General features: G+C 36.7%; 1 protein-coding gene across 2 annotated transcripts in view; it reads right to left on the bottom strand.

Moving 5' to 3' along the window:
• The window catches only part of TMTC2 (transmembrane O-mannosyltransferase targeting cadherins 2), a 438,609-nt gene that overhangs the window by 221,745 nt on the left and 198,272 nt on the right, over positions 1-18,592 (bottom strand). For both annotated transcript variants that reach the window (XM_045082958.1, XM_045082959.1), the window contains one exon: positions 12,370-13,198. In XM_045082958.1, coding sequence (XP_044938893.1) covers positions 12,370-13,198 — 829 coding nt within the window. The remainder of the gene's footprint in view (positions 1-12,369; positions 13,199-18,592) is intronic.

Raw genomic sequence — 18,592 nt, 5'->3', positions numbered from 1 at the left:
TCAGGGAACAAAAGCTCCAGAAAGCAAACCTGAGCGGATTACTCAGCCTGGCCCCTGGTAAGGGCAGTACAATTCCACCTGGGGCAAAGACACTTGAGAATCACTACAACAGGCCCCTCCCCAAGAATATCAACAAAAAATCAGGCCAAGACCAAGTTCACCTACCAAGGAGTGCAGTTTCAATACCAAGGAGAGCAGCAGAATTCCAGAGGAGGAGAAAGCAAAGCATGGAACTCATGGCTTTTTCCCTATGATTCTTTAGTCTAGCAGTTAATTTAATTTTTTTTCTTCTTTTTCATTTTTTTCTCTTCTTCTGCTAAAATTTTTTTAACTTTTACCCTTTTCTTTTTTAACGTTTTTTTAACAATTTTATCTTATATATATATTTTTTTTCTTTTTTATACTTTTCTTTAATGGTTTTCTTTTTTTAATTCATTTCTTTCTTTCCTTCTTTTTTTTTTTTTTTTTTCTTTCTTTCTGAACCTCTTTTTATCCTCTTTCTACTGTCTCACGATTTGGGATCTCTTCTGATTTGGTTAAAGCATATTATCCTGGGGTTGCTGCCACCCTTTTAGTATTTTACTTGCTCCTTCATATACTCATCTGGACAAAATGACAAGACGGAAAAATTCACCACAAAAAAAAGAACAAGAGGCAATACCGAAGGCTAGGGACCTAATCAATACAGACATTGGTAATATGTTAGATCTAGAGTTCAGAATGACAATTCTCAAGGTTCTAGCCGGGCTTGAAAAAGGCATGGAAGATATTAGAGAAACCCTCTCGGGAGATATAAAAGCCCTTTCTGGAGAAATAAAAGAACTAAAATCTAACCAAGTTGAAATCAAAAAAGGTATTAATGAGGTGTAATCAAAAATGGAGGCTCTCACTGCTAGGATAAATGAGGCAAAAGAAAGAATTAGTGATATAGAAGACCAAATGACAGAGAAAAAAGAAGCTGAGCAAAAGAAGGACAAACAGCTACCGGACCATGAGGGGAGAATTCGAGAGATAAGTGACACCATAAGACGAAACAGCATTAGAATAATTGGGATTCCAGAAGAAGAAAAAAGAGAGAAGAGAGCAGAAAGTATACTGGAGAGAATTATTGGGGAGAATTTCCCCAATATGGCAAAGGGAACAAGCATCAAAATTCAGGAGGTGCAAAGAACATACCTCAATATCAATAAGAATAGGCCCACACCCCGTCACCTAATAGTAAAATTTACAATTCTTAGTGACAAAGAGAAAATCCTGAAAGTCTGTAACATACAATGGTAATAATATTAGATTGGCAGCAGACTTATCCACAGAGACCTGGCAGGCCAGAAAGAGCTGGCATGATATATTCAGAGCACTAAATGAGAAAAACATGCAGCCAAGAATACTATATCCAGCTAGGCTATCATTGAAAATAGAAGGAGAGATTAAAAGCTTCCAGGACAAACAAAAACTGAAAGAATTTGCAAACACCAAACCAGCTCTACAGGAAATATTGAAAGGGGTCCAATAAGAAAAGAGAGAGCCTACAAGTGGTAAATCAGAAAGGAACAGAGACAATATACAGTAACAGTCACCTTACAGGCAATACCATGGCACTAAATTCATATCTCTCAATAGTTACCCTGAATGCTAATGGACTAAATGCCCCAATCAAAAGACAGAGGGTACCAAAATGGATAAAAAAACAAAACCCATCTATACGTTGCCTACAAGAAACTCATTTTAAACCCAAATACAAAGTGAGGGGGTGGAAAAGAATTTACCATGCTAATGGACATGTGAAGAAAGCAGGAGTGGCCATCCTTATATCAGATCAATTAGATTATAATCCAAAGACTATAATAAGAGATGAGGAAGGACACTACATCATACTCAAAGGGTCTGTCCAACAAGAAGATCTAACAATTTTAAATGTCTATGCCCCCAACGTGGGAGCAGCCAACTATATAAACCAATTAATAACTAAATCAAAGAAACACATCAAGAATAATACAACAATAGTAGGGGACTTTAACACTCCCCTCACTAAAATGGACAGATCATCCAGGCAAAAGATCAACAAGGAAATAAAGGCCTTAAACGACACACTGGACCAGATGGACATCACAGATATATTCAGAACATTTCATCCCAAAGCAACAGAATACACATTCTTCTCTAGTGCACATGGAACATTCTCCAAAATAGATCAAGTCCTGGGTCCTCAATCAGGACTCAACTGGTATCAAAAGATTGGGATCATTCCCTGCATATTTTCAGACCACAATGCTCTGAAGCTAGAACTCAACCACAAGAGGAAGTTTGTAAAAGAACCCAAATACATGGAGACTAAACAGCATCATTCTAAAAAATGAATGGGTCAATCAGGAAATTAAAGAAGAATTGAAAAAAATCATGGAAACAAATGATAATGAAAACACAACGGTTCAAAATCTGTGGGACACAACAAAGGAAAATATATAGCGGTACAAGCCTTTCTCAAGAAACAAGAAAGTTCTCAGGTACACTACCTAACCGTACACGTAAAGGAGCTGGAGAAAGAACAAGAAAGAAACCCTAAGCCCAGCAGGAGAAGAGAAATCATAAAGATCAGAGCAGAAATCAATGAAATAGAAACCAAAAAAACAATAGAACAAATCAACGAAAGTAGGAGCTGGTTCTTTGAAAGAATTAATAAAATTGATAAACCCCTGGCCAGACTTATCAAAAAGAAAAGAGAAAGGACTCAAATAAATAAATTCATGAATGAAAGAGGAGAGATCACAACTAACACCAAAGAAATTCAAACTATTATAAAAACATACTATGAGCAACTCTACGCCAACAAATTTGACAATCTGGAAGAAATGGATGCATTCCTAGAAACATATAAACTACCACAACTGAAACAGGAAGAAATAGAAAGCCTAAACAGACCCATAACCAGTAGGAAGATTGAAACAGTCATTAAAGATCTCCATCAAACAAAAGCCCAGGGCCAGACGGCTTCCCGGGGGGATTCTACCAATCATTTAAATAAGAACTAACTTCTATTCTCCTGAAACTGTTCCAAAAAATAGAAATGGAAGGAAAACTTTCAAACTCTTTTTATGAAGCCAGCATCACCTTGATCCCCAAACCAGAGAAGGATGCCATCAAAAAAGAGAGCTACAGACCAATATCCTTGATGAACACAGATGCGAAAATTCTCACCAAAATACTAGCCAATAGGATTCAACAGTACATTAAAAGGATTATTCACCACGACCAAGTGGGATTTATTCCTGGGCTGCAAGTTTGGTTCAACATCCACAAATCAATCAATGTGATACAACACATCAATAAAAGAAAGAACAAGAACCATATGATATTCTGAATAGATGCTGAAAAAGCATTTGACAAAGTACAGCATCCCTTCCTGATCAAAGCTATTCAAAGTGTAGAGATAGAGGGCACATACCTCAATATTCTCAAAGCCATCTATGAAAAAATCATTCTCAATGGAGAAAAACTGAAAGCTTTTCCGCTAAGGTCAGGAACACCGCAGGGATGTCCATTATCACCACTGCTATTCAACATAGTACTAGAAGTCCTAGGCTCAGCAATCAGACAACAAAAGGAAATTAAAGGCATCCAAATCGGCAAAGAAGAAGTCAAACTATCACTCTTCGCAGATGATATGATACTATATATGCAAAACCCAAAAGACTCCACTCCAAAACTGCTAGAACTTGTACAGGAATTCAATAAAGTGTCAGGATATAAAATTAATTCAGAAATCAGTTGCATTTCTCTACACCAACAACAAGGCAGAAAAAAGAGAAATTAAGGAGTCAATCCCATTTACAATTGCACCCAAAACCATAAGATACCTAGGAATAAACCTAACCAAAGAGGCACAGAATCTATACTCAGAAAACTATAAAGTACTCATGAAAGAAACTGAGGAAGACACAAAGAAATGGAAAAATGTTCCATGCTCCTGGATTGGAAGAATAAATATTGTGAAAATGTCTATGCTACCTAAAGCAATCTACACATTTAATGTAATTCCTATCAAAGTACCATCCATCTTTTTCAAAGAAATGGAACAAATAATCCTAAAATTTATATGGAACCAGAAAAGACCTCGAAAAGCCAAAGGAATATTGAAAAAGAAAGCCAAAGTTGGTGGCATCACAATTCTGGACTTCAAGCTCTATTACAAAGCTGTCATAATCAAGACAGCATGGTACTGGCACAAAAACAGACACCTAGATCAATGGAACAGAATAGAAAGCCCAGAAATAGACCCTTAACTCTATGGTCAACTAACCTTTGACAAAGCAGGAAAGAATGTCCAATGGAAAAAAGACAGCCTCTTCAATAAATGGTGCTGGGAAAATTGGACAGCCACATGCAGAAAAATGAAATTGGACCATTTCCTTACACCACACACAAAAATAGACTCAAAATGGATGAACGACCTCAATGTGAGAAAGGATTCCATCAAAATCCTTGAGGAGAACACAGGCAGCAACCTCTTCAACCTCAACCGCAGCAACATCTTCCTAGGAACATTGCCAAAGGCAAGGGAATCAAGGGAAAAAATGAACTATTGGGATTTTATCAAGATCAAAAGCTTTTGCACAGCAAAGGAAACAGTTAACAAAACCAAAAGACAACTGACAGAATGGAAGAAGATATTTGCAAATGACACGTCAGATAAAGGACTAGTGTCCAAAATCTATAAAGAACTTAGCAAACTCAACACTCAAAGAACAAATAATCCAATCAAGAAATGGGCAGAGGACATGAACAGACATTTCTGCAAAGAAGACATCCAGATGGCCAACAGACACATGAAAAAGTGCTTCACATCACTCGGCATCAGGGAAATACAAATCAAAACCACAATGAGATATCACCTCACACCAGTCAGAATGGCTAAAATTAACAAGTCAGGAAATGAAAGATGCTGGCAAGGATGCGGAGAAAGGGGAAACCCCCTACACTGTTGGTGGGAATGCAAGCTGGTGCAACCTCTCTGGAAAACAACATGAAGGTTCCTCAAAATGTTGAAAATAGAACTACCCTATGACCCAGCAATAGCACTACTGGGTATTTACCCTAAAGATACAAACATAGTGATCCAAAGGGGCACATGCACCCGAATGTTTATAGCAGCAATGTCCACAATAGCCAAACTATGGAAAGAACCTAGATGTCCATCAATAGATGACTGGATAAAGAAGATGTGGTATATATAGACAATGGGATACTATGCAGCCATCAAAAGAAATGAAATCTTGCCATTTGCGACAACGTGGATGGAACTAGAGCATATATTGCTTAGCGAAACAAGTCAAGTGGAGAAAGACAACTATCATATGATCTCCCTGATATGAGGAAGTGGTGATGCAACATGGGGGCTTAAGGGGGTAGCAGAAGAATAAAAGAAATAAGATGGGATTGGGAGGGAGACAAACCATAAGTGACTCTTAATCTCACAAAACAAACTGAGGGTTGCTGGGGGAAGGGGGGTTGGGAGAAGGGGGGTGGGGTTATGGACATTGGGGAGGGTATGTGCTATGGTGAGTGCTGTGAAGTATGTAAACCTGGTGATTCACAGACCTGTACCTCTGGGGATAAAAATATGTTACATGTTTATAAAAAATTAAAAATTAAAAAAAAAGAAAAATATAGCAAGGTTTGCAGGTGAATTCTACTAATTATCGAAGAAAAAGGTAACTCTAATTTTATGTAAAATCCTTCAGGAAACACAAAAGAGGTACACTCCCAAACTATGTCTGAATGGTTAATTGATTTTGAAACTAGAATATGATACCACAAAATCAGAACTGCCAATCTCACTCAGAAATATGGGTGAAAACAAATTTAGAAATATACAAAAATGATAATACATTATAAGCAATTCCTGGGTTTACTCCAGGAATGCAAAGTAGGTCTATTAAGAAATCTCTTAATATAAACCATCAAATCAACAGATTGAGTGGGGGAAAAAATCTGTATCACTATCAATATTAATTCCTGAAAACAAATCTTAAACTAGAATCAAGATGAAAACTCTACAGATACAACATCTATGGAAAAACCTGTAAAATGTACATAATTAATGGTGAAATATTAAAAACTTTCTTTTTAAGGCAAGAATGGGGTAAAAAAAAATCTGCTGTCCTCACTGCTGTTTTAACACTGTAGCAGAGGTTCTAGAATAAAATAAAACCAAGTATTTATAAGAAACAAAACTGAAATAAGGAGAGGTATCAGGGAAGGTCTTCAAAGATACTGGTATAATTTTTTCCTCAGCTGCAAAATGTCTATTTGTTTCAGTGATATTCTTTAAATGGTAGAAATATGATGTATATATATATATTTCTCCTGTATACTTTATATATATAATAAAAAAAAGCAAAAAAATGTTAAGCATTTTAAGAATCAAACCCAAAAACTAATATGGAAATCAGAATAATTTAAAGTCATCTTTGTTTTAATCATATGCAAGTATGAATTTCTTTGAAACAGAACCACTGGTAAATACATTCAATCTAAGACAATGCTAATTTTAGGTTTGAGGGTTTTCAAAATCCCATAAAGATTCTAAAAGTTTTGTTATGGGTAATTGTAAAGACAGGGTAAGCAGTAAGTCACCTGCTTCATGTTGTGGTCCAGTATCTTTTTCCCTAACAACTGTATTTGTACTCATTAGAACTGGAACAAAAAGGAAAGATTTATATGCCACTCCATTCATAGAGTCAAGGAAACCTGATGCTTTTGAACTTCTGGGAGTATTCCATACCAACTGAAAAGCAACCTTAGTTGATTTCTTTAAACTCAAATGTTTAAAGTGGGCCCCTAAATGAACAGTTTAACATACTTATTTTTTTAAATACTTGAGTCTAGTTCAGCTAAGGAGACATTTTCATTTTATTCTCATCAGCCTCATTATTTTATATTTTATTTTTCTAATTAGAAGACAAGAGATGATCTGAGATTAAGCAATACAGAATTTCTGTCTACCCCATGGAGGGCTGATTCAACTCTGTAGGATTTTTCTTCCCATCAGCCTCGACTGGTGTCTTTAGCTACCTCACTCCAACCATATCTCTCTGTTTAAAAAAAAAAAAAAAAGTCCATATTTTACAGCTTTTTAACTCAGGCCAGCCAGTCTTAGTAAAATGCTACACTGGCTGCCCTTCCTGACTTCACTGCCAAATTCTATTTTTTTATAAAAATTTGAACATCTTTTGAAAATTCGTCATCTTACTTTAGAAGCAACACAATGAGTTATCTATGAAATAAAATGAACCTTACTATACAATTTCATTGCTAGCTGCTTAAATTAAATGCTAGCAGTTCACCACTGCTGAAGACACTCAACTAGAGGTAAACAAAAACTCAGACCATAAAATCTACAACGAATTAGTCAAGTTTCACATGACTTGAAGGTTTGGATTTCACTTAAATTATGAGTTGTTTCCTACATAAAATGCTACTCCTTCAACATACTTGTTTCTTGAAATCTGAAACTATGTGAGGTTGAAACACAACTATCAGTTTTACACAAATCCGGGGTGAAAGAAAAATTGCCAAGTCTTGCGTGCCTGCAACAACTACTTTCTCTGTTCTTTGTATCAAAATGGGCCATAATTGTCATTTGCAGAAGGAGGGAATGAACGTGGAATGCTTGGGCAATCCCCTTTAGAGTTTCAAATATGTGCATCATTAAATATACATCTTTTGTATCATATCACATATTTATATTAGAAATAGGCATTAAAATAAACTTTGTTGTTTAATAAGTTTTCCTTAGATTAACCCTGCTTAGTTAAACATCACAGTCATATGTTCTTAAAGCAAAATGATATTTAATAAACCAACTACTCTAAAAAATGCTTTGATTTTTAATCTGTAACTGTAAAAATTTTAAATATCTTCCAGCATACCAGATATGCCACCTATAGGCTATCATTCTTTTTCATGTTTATGTGCTCACTGATCTGTTTCTCTATGATCAGTTTGCTAGTCTGTGCTTATGACCTTAATTCATAAGGAAGTTGGCAAGTAGTTGGTTTTAGGGAAGATGGTGATGAGTTTGAGATACTGGCAAATCATCCAGGTGGAGAAGTTCCAATTAGGTATCAGGTCATGGGGGAAAATAACGTAGAAATTCAATAGCATGTTTATTGACACACAACCCCCCCACACACTCTATACCAGGAAGTGTTTTAGAATCTTAACAGAAAGGAAAATAAAGGGGCGCCTGGGTACCTCAGTGGGTTAAAGCCTCTGCCTTCGGCTCAGGTCATGATCTCAGGGTCCTGGGATCGAGTCCCGCATCAGGCTTTCTGCTCGGCGGGGAGTCTGCCTCCCCCCCTCTCTCTCTGCCTGCCTCTCTGCCTACTTGTGATCTCTGTCAAATAAATAAATAAAGTCTTAAAAAAAAAAAAAAAGGAAAGGAAAGGCAATCTTTGGACAGAACCTTGAAGAATGAATCAATTTAGAAAGGAGGCAAACCTATAGAAGAGAGAGCTATGGAAAATGAAAGATAATGAAAATTGTGAGGTGCTTTGAAAGCCAGAATAGCAGAGATCAATGGTACTCAGTTCTACAGGGAGCCAAAGATGTGGGGATTTAGAGAAAGCCAAAGGCCAGAAGGGTGATCATACATTTAACCACTTCTAATGAATTAAAAAATGCTTTTTTTTTTTTCAAGCAGATAAAAATCAATATGGTTCACAAAATATGTTGTTTTAAACACACACATACACTTTCAAATATTATGTGGCTTGCTCATTAAAGCAGTCATCAGAGAAAATTTCCTCTTTCCTAAGCACAAAAATGCAGAGAGTCATTGTGAAATCAGCAAACTACAGTAATCAACTATGTCTAGTATTTTCCTGACATTATCAACCACATAATGAGATAGGACTCGTGGTTTACATAGTCCAAATCAGCTATCATTTCTCTACTATCCAGATTTAAACCATAAATTAGCAGCACAGTCACTATGACAGGCTTTACCCATCATCATTTACATCCAATCAGTTAATGACTGGCAGCTGTCTACAGGACCCATTACTGAAGGCAGCAGCTTTAATGTATAATGCTTCATGAGGCTTAAAATCATATTCCAGTAAAGCACATGGTAGACTGAAGTACTCCAGAATTTGCAGAGGCTTTCAAAGGAGGGGAGGAAAAGAAAAAACAAAAAACAAAACAAAAAAAAAAAACCTAACTCAATGAAATAACTGTAATCTCAGACAACCTTACAAAGAACTGGCTTTAAAGGCTTTCTAATCTTTTGCTAGACTCAAATAACATAGCAGACTAAGAAAAATTTACCTTAAGGAAGATTACTACCAGCCTCATAATTGCTAAGAAAGCAACTGTAGCCAGAATTATTATTAACATGTTACCAATAGAAAAAATAAGGAACATAGATGTTAAGAATTGTGCCTCATATCAGAAGGGAAGCACATGCACAGAAGGCAGCCATGGGATCCCAAACTACCCCCATCTCCAATTCTATCCCTCTTAATATGAAGTATCTCTCAGCTCCTGATATATCAACAGCTTAATATTTTACCCTCTCATCTTCATTGCATATACATCTTATCCCTAAACTGATTACAAGCTCTTTACAAAGACTGTGACTTGGACATTTATTTTTCAATGTATTTATTACTACATGCCTTCTCTTAACAGGCAAGAAAGAACAGAAGCAGGGAAGCCAACTGAGAGGCTTTTAGGAATAATCGCATAAAAGATGACTGTGCCATGGGTCCTAGTGGTAGCACTAGAGGTGGTAAAGAGTGGTCAAGTTCTGGACCTATTTCTGAAGACTGAGTCAAGGGGCCTTGCTGATGAAATGGATGCCAAGTGTTAAAGAAAAATGGAAGGTTGATGACTCCAAAGTAACGGTCAGAGCTGCTAGGAAAATGGAGTTGCCATCAACTGAGATGGTAAATAGAGGCTGTAAATACAGGAGGGGTGCAGGTGGTGCTGATGGGGTTGAGGGGGCGGGGCAGCATTCAAGAATCTAATTTTTGATGTTTCGGGGACTTAACAGTATTAGTCAGTCATATATTCATTTAACTAATAATACTTGCAGCATCTAGATACTATAGCACTCCTTAAGTATTAGGAAGGAGACATGAAAATATATCGGAAACCAAAGAAATGCTTAATAATTGTTTTGCTGAGTGGAAGGATGAAGAAAGAATCAAGCATCTTAGCTATGTCAGCAAAATAACGGAATCAAAGTCAGAATAATAACTGCCGAAAGTATCATAGCCAAGTATAACTAGATTCGTATCTGGGCAGTATCTAGGAGTTTACAAAATGCTTTCTTATCTCTGTGAGGACAGATTCTGCTACTTATATTCTAGCATCTGAGTATCTGCCCTTATTTTCAAGAGGAATGAAATTTGGCTGAGTACTTGGCTTCTCAGAATTAAGATAAAATTTCCCAGCCTTCTTTGCAGCTAGGTGTGGCCAAGAGTCTGTGAGCAAACATGGTGTGTGCAATTTCTGTGATATGCTCTTAAAGAGAATGGGTACACCCACTATTTGCTCTTTTTCTCTTTTCCTGTGAGCTGAAGTGCTGATGTGATAATAAGCCATCTCAGACCATATGGGCAGGGTGACACTACCAAGATGGCAAGGGAACAAAAGAAAAGGAGCCAGATCCTGAAAACCCATGGCGCCATCTTATCAGCTCTGGGCTACACATACTTAGATTGTTACATGAAAGAATAAAGCTTCTATCTTACTTGAGTCACCATTATGGGGGGGGGGGGGTTGTTATAGTAGCTTAACCTGAAACTTCACCAATAAATTAAATAAATGCTCAGAACCACCTTGTGAGGAAATTAACATGCTGGATTTTTTTTTTTCCTTTAAATTCTTTACAATGTCTCTGTTTTAAATAGAGACAAATTTCCTAAATAGTTTATTTAGGAAAATAAACTAGCAACATAGCCTTGCTTTACATACTTTCATCTACCAGTGAAGAAAAACCAGCTGAAAGGCATTCTCTGAGAACTGATTGCAACATTTTTACAGCAAGATTGGGGTTCATGAATTCACTAACCTGTGGATCAGTCACTACCTATAAAAGCCACATGATAAAGATCTTTTCTACAAGAACTGAGGAATTCCTTGCTATGCATTAGCTCAATTTTAATGTTTCTACTCCCATTAAAATCCCTGAAATCTATTCAGTGTTACAAGTACCAATGATCAGTTCCTTAGCTTGAAGAAATAAGTAGCTGCTCGCTGAACTCTTAATTGGTAACTGGAGAAAGATACCAGAGTTGCTTTTAGGGTATCTAGATCTTCATGCATATACCCCAATATCCATCAGTAGGTCACTCCATTCATTTGGAACAGTTTTACACTTCCCATATCTGGATACCAGCGCACAGTTGTGTTGGAAAAAGCAGAAGCAGCCCAGTTCAAATGCTGTGCGAGCAACCACAATGTAAAAAATAATTTAAAAAAGAAAAAGGAAAGGCTTATGAAGAACAGGACTAGCTGGCACTATTTACTATGATATATTTCTGCACTTAAAAGGTGCACTTGCTTTCACTTAATTGCTCCCTGGTTTCTATCATCATTTTACTGTCTAAACCAGAGAAATCACCTTAACAGCTTCTGCCTGTTCATTTAAGCTTTAAGGGAGACTTTCAGTTCTGACTATAGATTCTGTGATTTGCTAAAGTAGTTTTCTAAATCAAAATCAGTAATGAAATACATGATCAATCTCACTGTACAGTGAAGTGCATTTCCCTATGTGACTTAAGAACTCTTACATATGAAGTGCTAACGGCTGGGTAAAATCCAGCTTACCGGGGCTCTGCAAAGCCGAGGGTGACTCACACTTGTATGCGCGCACACTGACACCTAGAGACACGATTCCAAGATTCAGAGGTAGCGTCACCTCCAAATCTTTTTAAAGATGTCAGTGTAAGTCTCACGGTATTTCCTCAGGCGATGCTTGGAAAACAGCAAAGCTAAAATATCAAGTGGGATACCTGACTTTTATTACATGATGAAAGAGATGACGTGTGTCCATTCTTAAAAGACAGAAACCAAGCATTTTTCCAAATTCTTAGGACAGTCAATGCTTTTGCACAACTGTCTAAATTCCTCTGGACAAATGTAGTCTGGAACATCAGAATATACGTTCCAAAAATGGAATTCTGGGCACATCTCTAAATTGGTTGTACCGCTCAGCTCTTAAAACATGAAATGAAAAAAAGATATGAGGAATACAGAAAAAGACGTCTTCCTCCTGAATACTTAGTTTTAAGGCAAGAAGCAAGGATATAAAATGGCACAATGAGTAAACTGTCCAGGCAAAAGTATAAAATAAAATATTACCTTTAGCTGGGTTAACTTTTATCCCTGACCTATACAGCATTTCCTCATTCTGCCAGTCTCCATTCCTGATCGCAGTCTTGAGTCCATAGAAAACAATTAACGTAGCTGTGGCATAAAAAATCAAGCTCTTGAGAAATCGCTTTTGGACCTTGACATAAAGGGCTCTGGCACCCACTGTAATGAGGAGGCAGAAGCCCATACTAGGAATATACAATACTCGCTCTGCAATTACAAAGCCGACATAGAAAAACAGGTTCGTGGCAGGAACAAAGGGTATTATTAGCAAAGATAAAGAAAGAACAACAATGTTCTCTGTAGAAGGAAGTTGTGTTCTCTGTGATGCATGATTTTTAATGCCATTTTCTACTTTGGATGCAAAGCTGGGCTTAATCTCTGAGTTCCGGTATTCCACATCTGAATGGCAGCTATGTCCATTTGCATTCTGCTTGCCATTTGTTACAAATTTCCCATTGCATTCTCTTTCCACGCTTGGGCTCTTCAAGCCATAGTAGGCAAGGAGGAGGAGTCCAATGTAGAAGGCCACAGTGTGTAGGTTTCTCCAATCAAAAACCGTTTTGAGCAGAGGCACAGCATCCATTGACCAATCAAAACTGAGGGTGTCTGGGCATAGCAACAGCCAGAGGTTCTTGGTTGGCAAGTAGAAGAAAGTGAGCGTTCGAGCCAACAGGCTATCCGAATCTGCAGCTGGGTTGTCAGAGTTGGAAAAGCTTGGTGGTTTGTTTCCCATCCAGTACAAACGGGCACCCAAAAGGGAAGTCCCCCAGAAAGTTAACAAACTAATGCTGAGGAAAAGAGACAAGTTCTTCCTCTGAAACCAAAAGAGAAGGGAAAAAATTAAGATCATCATCAATACAGCCTGGGAACACTTCACTTAACATTTAGAGATAAAAGACACTTTTTGAAGGGAACAGTTAAAACCACAAAGGTCTTAAATACATGGCTTTATTTCTATCTCCTTTTAAACATGCTTAGGGAAAACTTAACCTAAAAACAAAAGCAAAAACCATTGACTCTGGAAGCCTACTTTGTATATAACTTTTTTTTTTTTTGTATATAACTTTTGATGAGCATTTTTTTCTTCTTGTTCTAAAAGAGCAAGGAAAAACAGCTTCCATATCTTGACCTCTGTAAAATGGGCTGAATGTATTTCCCCCTCAGAACTGATGTCAAGTTAAACCGAGACCACAGTATAAAAGTACTTAGCACTCTGTACAAGATCGAAAAGACATCAAATAACTATCTTCTTTCACGTCATGGTTTAGATTCTAGGGAAAACAAAATCAGGCATGCCCCAAAATATGGAGTATGACAGGATTCTGCTTGGCTCAAAGTAACAGCATTTAGCTATGTCTACGCCAGTCCACATTTCATTGTCTCAAATACTCTTGCAGAATTTATCAACCAGGCTTTCATCTGCTACCCCATGCTGTCAGTGACATCAGTGACATCGAACATTTAATAACACTCCTCGTGAATCCCAAATTTTCCACGCTGATGATGACTTTTTAAAAATAAAATGACTTTGATAATGTGCTTACTTATTTTAAGAGAGAGACAAAAAATTATGAGAGGAAGGCCAAAAGGGCATTCCTGTTAATGAGAATTTTCTGGCAAACTCTTTCAACCTGAGTGACCTCAAACAATCTAAGTCCTGAAGAGGCAAGTGGAAGGGGGAGAGATGGATTCTATATCCTAACTTTAATGCTTCCTTGGTAATGTGATCTCTGACTGTACATATTGACATTGTATAGAATTATACATTAGTAACACTCAAAGTGGTGCTTGGAACCTCAACGATATACCAATCACTTAGTTTAAAAAAAAAAAAAAGAAAACACGGACTGCAACAAAAGCACAAATACATAAATGGAACTCTTATCAAACTAATAAAAAAGTTCCATACAGCAAAGGAAATTATCAACACAATGAAAAGGCAATCTGCTGAACGAGATTTGCAAATTAAATGTTTGATAAGGGATTAATACCCAAAATACAATTTAAAAAAACTCATACAACTCAAAATAAAAAAATAATAATTTGATTACAAAGTGGACATAGAATCTGAAGAGCCATTTTTCCAGGGAAGACATAAAAACAGGTACATGAAAAGGTGCTTAACATCACTGATCATCAGGGAAAGGCAAACCCAAACCACACTGAGGTATCCGCTCACACTTATTAGTATACCTAGAATCAAAAAAGATAAGAAATAACAAGTGCTGGCAGGGATGTGGAGAAAAGGGAAACCTCGTGCACTGTTGGTGGGAAGGTAAATTGGTACAGCTACTATGGAAAACAGTGTGGAGTTGCCTCAAAAATAGAACGACCCTATGATCCAGCAATTCCACTTCTGGTATTTATCTGAAAATAAACAAAGTCACTATCTCAAAAAAATACCTGTACCCCTACATTTATTGCAGCATTTCTTATTTATAATAGCAAAGACATAGTGACAACCTAGGAGTCCACAATGGATGAAGGGTAAAGAATATATGCTATACATTTTACATTTTTGATACAATGTTATTTGTCTACACCAAAAAAAGAAAGAAATCTTGCCATTTACAACAATGTGGATGAACCTTGAGGACATGACATTAAGTGAAATAAGCCAACTGAAGAAAGACAAACACTGTATGATCTCACTTGTAGGTGGGATCTTAAAAAACATAAACCCTGAACTCCTAAATAAAGAAAACAGATGGGTGGTTGCCAGAGACAGGGATGGGAGAGTTGTCAAAATAGGTGAAGAAGTGAAGATCTTCAAGGTACTGTCACGGCCGGCGCAACAAATTGACCAGGAATGTGAAGGTAAGAGGATGAAGAAAAGAACTCGAGAAGCAGAGAGAGGAGGAGGAGCACTGAGGAGGATGTCCAACAGTGCTAAGTTTATTCAAAGCATTAAGGCCATATATATAGTGATATTACCATAGGAGAAGCAATACACCTGTGTCTAGTTAAACAACCACGAGTGCCCATAATAAATTTCACCATTGACTATAAGCAGACCTCATGACGCCAATGGCTGATCCCAGTACAATTGTTCTGTATTGATGCAGCAAACCTGAAAGTAATTCATGGGCTGTACTAGAGCAGCAAGGACCAGCCACGAACTTATGACCCCAACCCAATTGTTCTTATTTGTTTAGCAAGTATGTGGGAAGTCACGTAGGCAAGCACACAACATACAGCACAGACCCTTTCTCAGTGCTACTCAACTTTTCCCATTCTAAATCTTTTGTTAGGTTATTTGGACTTTAAAGGAGGCACAAGTCAGGGCCTGGTTTGGTCCTCGTCTCAAGCCTTACCGTGGCCTCCCACAAGGTACAAACTTCTAGTTATAAGTTCTGTGAATGTCATATACATCATACCGACTGTAGTTAACAATACTCTATTACATATTTGAAAGTTGCTAAGAGATTATATCTTAAAAGTTGTTATCACAAGAAAAAAGAAAATTTATTTGTGTGTTCATGGATGTCAACTACACTTACTATGATGATCATCTCACATATCTACATACACCAAATCATCATGTTGCATCTGAAACTAATAAAGGCTAAATGTCAATTAGTTCTCCATTTTAAAAAGTCCAAAGAGCAATATTATCTCGAGCATGTACAATTTCTATGAAAATAGTCTCTATGTATTGTATATAATTGCCACTGGATGCTCTCTGACTCCCCATTCCCCGCACCTTTCATTGATGGAAGCCATAGAACTGGCCAAGGACCATCTACTCCATCTCTACTGTTAATCTAATGATCTTAGCAAGGTCTGTGATTTTAAAAAATATTAATATATGCTAATGATTCCACCTTAACCTTCCTTTATCTCCACAGCCATTTATTCAATTGCCTATTGGACATATTTGCTTAGGTATCTCAAATTCAAAATGCCCAACACAAAGCTTGATTTCATACCCCCAACACTAAACACTTCCTCCTTTAGTCATCACACCACCAAAGATGGTAAAACTATGTAACCAGTTTCTTCTTCCCAGCCCTCCTCCCTCCCTCCCCATTTTATCTATTAGAAACTCTTCTCACTTCCTCTTCAAAATATAAGCCAAATTTGTCCATTTCTCGCCATCTCTTCTGTCACCACTTGAATCCAAAATACCCACACTTGGAATATCACAATAGTCTCCTCCTAACTGGTGACCCAGCCCTTTTAAACACAAATCACATCATTCCCAATTTTCAAAATCATTAATGGGATCTTACTTTAAGACCTTGGAAGTTACCACTTCTATAGAGAAGATTCTAATTCATAAGGGGTGTGTGTGTGTGTGTGTGCGTGTGCACACACATGTGCAATATGTGTGATATGTCTTTTATATTCATTATATTCAAATATATGTGATATGTCTTAAATTTCAAAATTATTTTGAAAAATATTTTAAGTATTTAAAGATGGGATACGTCTGGATATAAAAGAAATGAAGCAAAAAAGAGGAGGTTAGGAATTTAAAATTCAAAATAAGTAAATTGAGAAACAGCAAACAGATGGAGATTATGACAATTTTAAGTGGTAGGATTGTTAATATCAGATCACAGTAATGCTAAATTCACAGAATTAACTGTCTGAGTGTTTTAAAACATCTGTGGCTGGCTTTTACTCAAAGTATTTCACATAATGCTGCATGGGATTTTTAGTGGGAGGGGAGTAATATGTTCAGTCATCACTAATTTCTCACTTTCAGGTCTTCTCTGGAAGAATAAAATGGTTCAGAACCCATATTATCTAAAAATACGTTTTGCATGCCATTCTTTTGCTCTTCTGAAATTTTACCCATTAAAAATCCTAAAATTTATTGATTTTAAGAAAAAAAAAAACAAAACACAACACTGCACATTAGGAGTTGTAATAACTGGACGGACCAATCACATAACTGAGTATGCTTTGATTACATTAGAGAGAAACATGTCATTTGGCAAAGATAAATGAAATGGATGACAAAGACTGATCTTGAAAAAACAGCTCAACGTTAAGATATGTACCAAAAGTCCACTTTGCCACTAAGTGTAACTAAGTATACAAAGTATACCTGAGACCATTCTATTCCCATGTCTTCCGGTGCCAGTGAGGAGAGAGAAGGGACAGGCAGTACAGAAAACTCTCATCAGTCAAGAAGAAAAAGCAAAGGAGTAAGAGAACCACATGGGGACAGGAATTATAATCAGTACTCTTTGCTAGTCATGAAATTTTGGAAGAAGTTAGCCTTCATCATTGTATAACTCTACTTTATTCTTTTTTTTTTATAATTTTTTTAAAGATTTTATTTATTTATTTGACAGAGATCACAAGTAGACAGAGAGGCAGGCAGAGAGAGAGAGGAGGAAGCAGGCTCCCTGCCGAGCAGAGAGCCCAATGTGGGACTCGATCCCAGAACCCTGAGATCATGACCTGAGCCAAAGGCAGAGGCCTAACCCACTGAGCCACCCAGGTGCCCCATAACTCTACTTTATTCTTAAACTTAAACTTTATTCTTAAAATAGAAATATCGTAAGGCAAAACTACCTTATTAATTTTTAATAAAGGCATCTTTAGCAATGTATTAAATTTTAATAAATTATCAAAATGAAGCATTAAGAGTGAAGATGTGATCAGAATGATTTTCATTTTTATCATACTCCAAGAATATTTAAATATCCTGGAGTATACTGAATATTTAAATTTAGTAAACTACAAAATAAAGATTAATGAAAACTATTCAGTGATAAAATAAAAGTCGTCTAAAGGCTGAGCAAATAATAAAAATGAAAAAGAATAATCAAATGCTGACATTAATTTACAAACATTTTATATTTTAAAATATTTCCACATACAGCTCCCATTTAAACAACTGGTAGAACAACTAAGATCAAGAGACACTGAGGTTCTGAACTGAGATGCTCATTCTAACTTAACGGGAAGGTCTATACAGGCTAAATAAATGACACCGTTAAAGGAAAATTGAATGAACAGGTAAAAGAAAATTGATGCTAAAATGTTTAAAGTGGAAGAGCTTCTAAGCCCTCCTGATTGGCTACCACTTTTTATGTATTTTACGATTTCTTTGAAATCACAACTTTCAATCTCTTTAATGCCTTCTCATAGAATTTTGTTAAAAATGGTCACCTATAAAGTGGGATTCTGATAAAACCAAAACTCTCTTCTAACCTCATGCATTTTTTCTGTGGTAACAGCCTTAAAAATA

The sequence above is a fragment of the Mustela putorius genome, unplaced genomic scaffold, assembly GCF_011764305.1.
Source record: "Mustela putorius furo isolate JIRA1106 unplaced genomic scaffold, ASM1176430v1.1 tig00000640_pilon_pilon_pilon, whole genome shotgun sequence".
NCBI lineage: Eukaryota > Metazoa > Chordata > Mammalia > Carnivora > Mustelidae > Mustela > Mustela putorius.
This window is presented reverse-complemented; position numbering and strand designations above follow the sequence as displayed.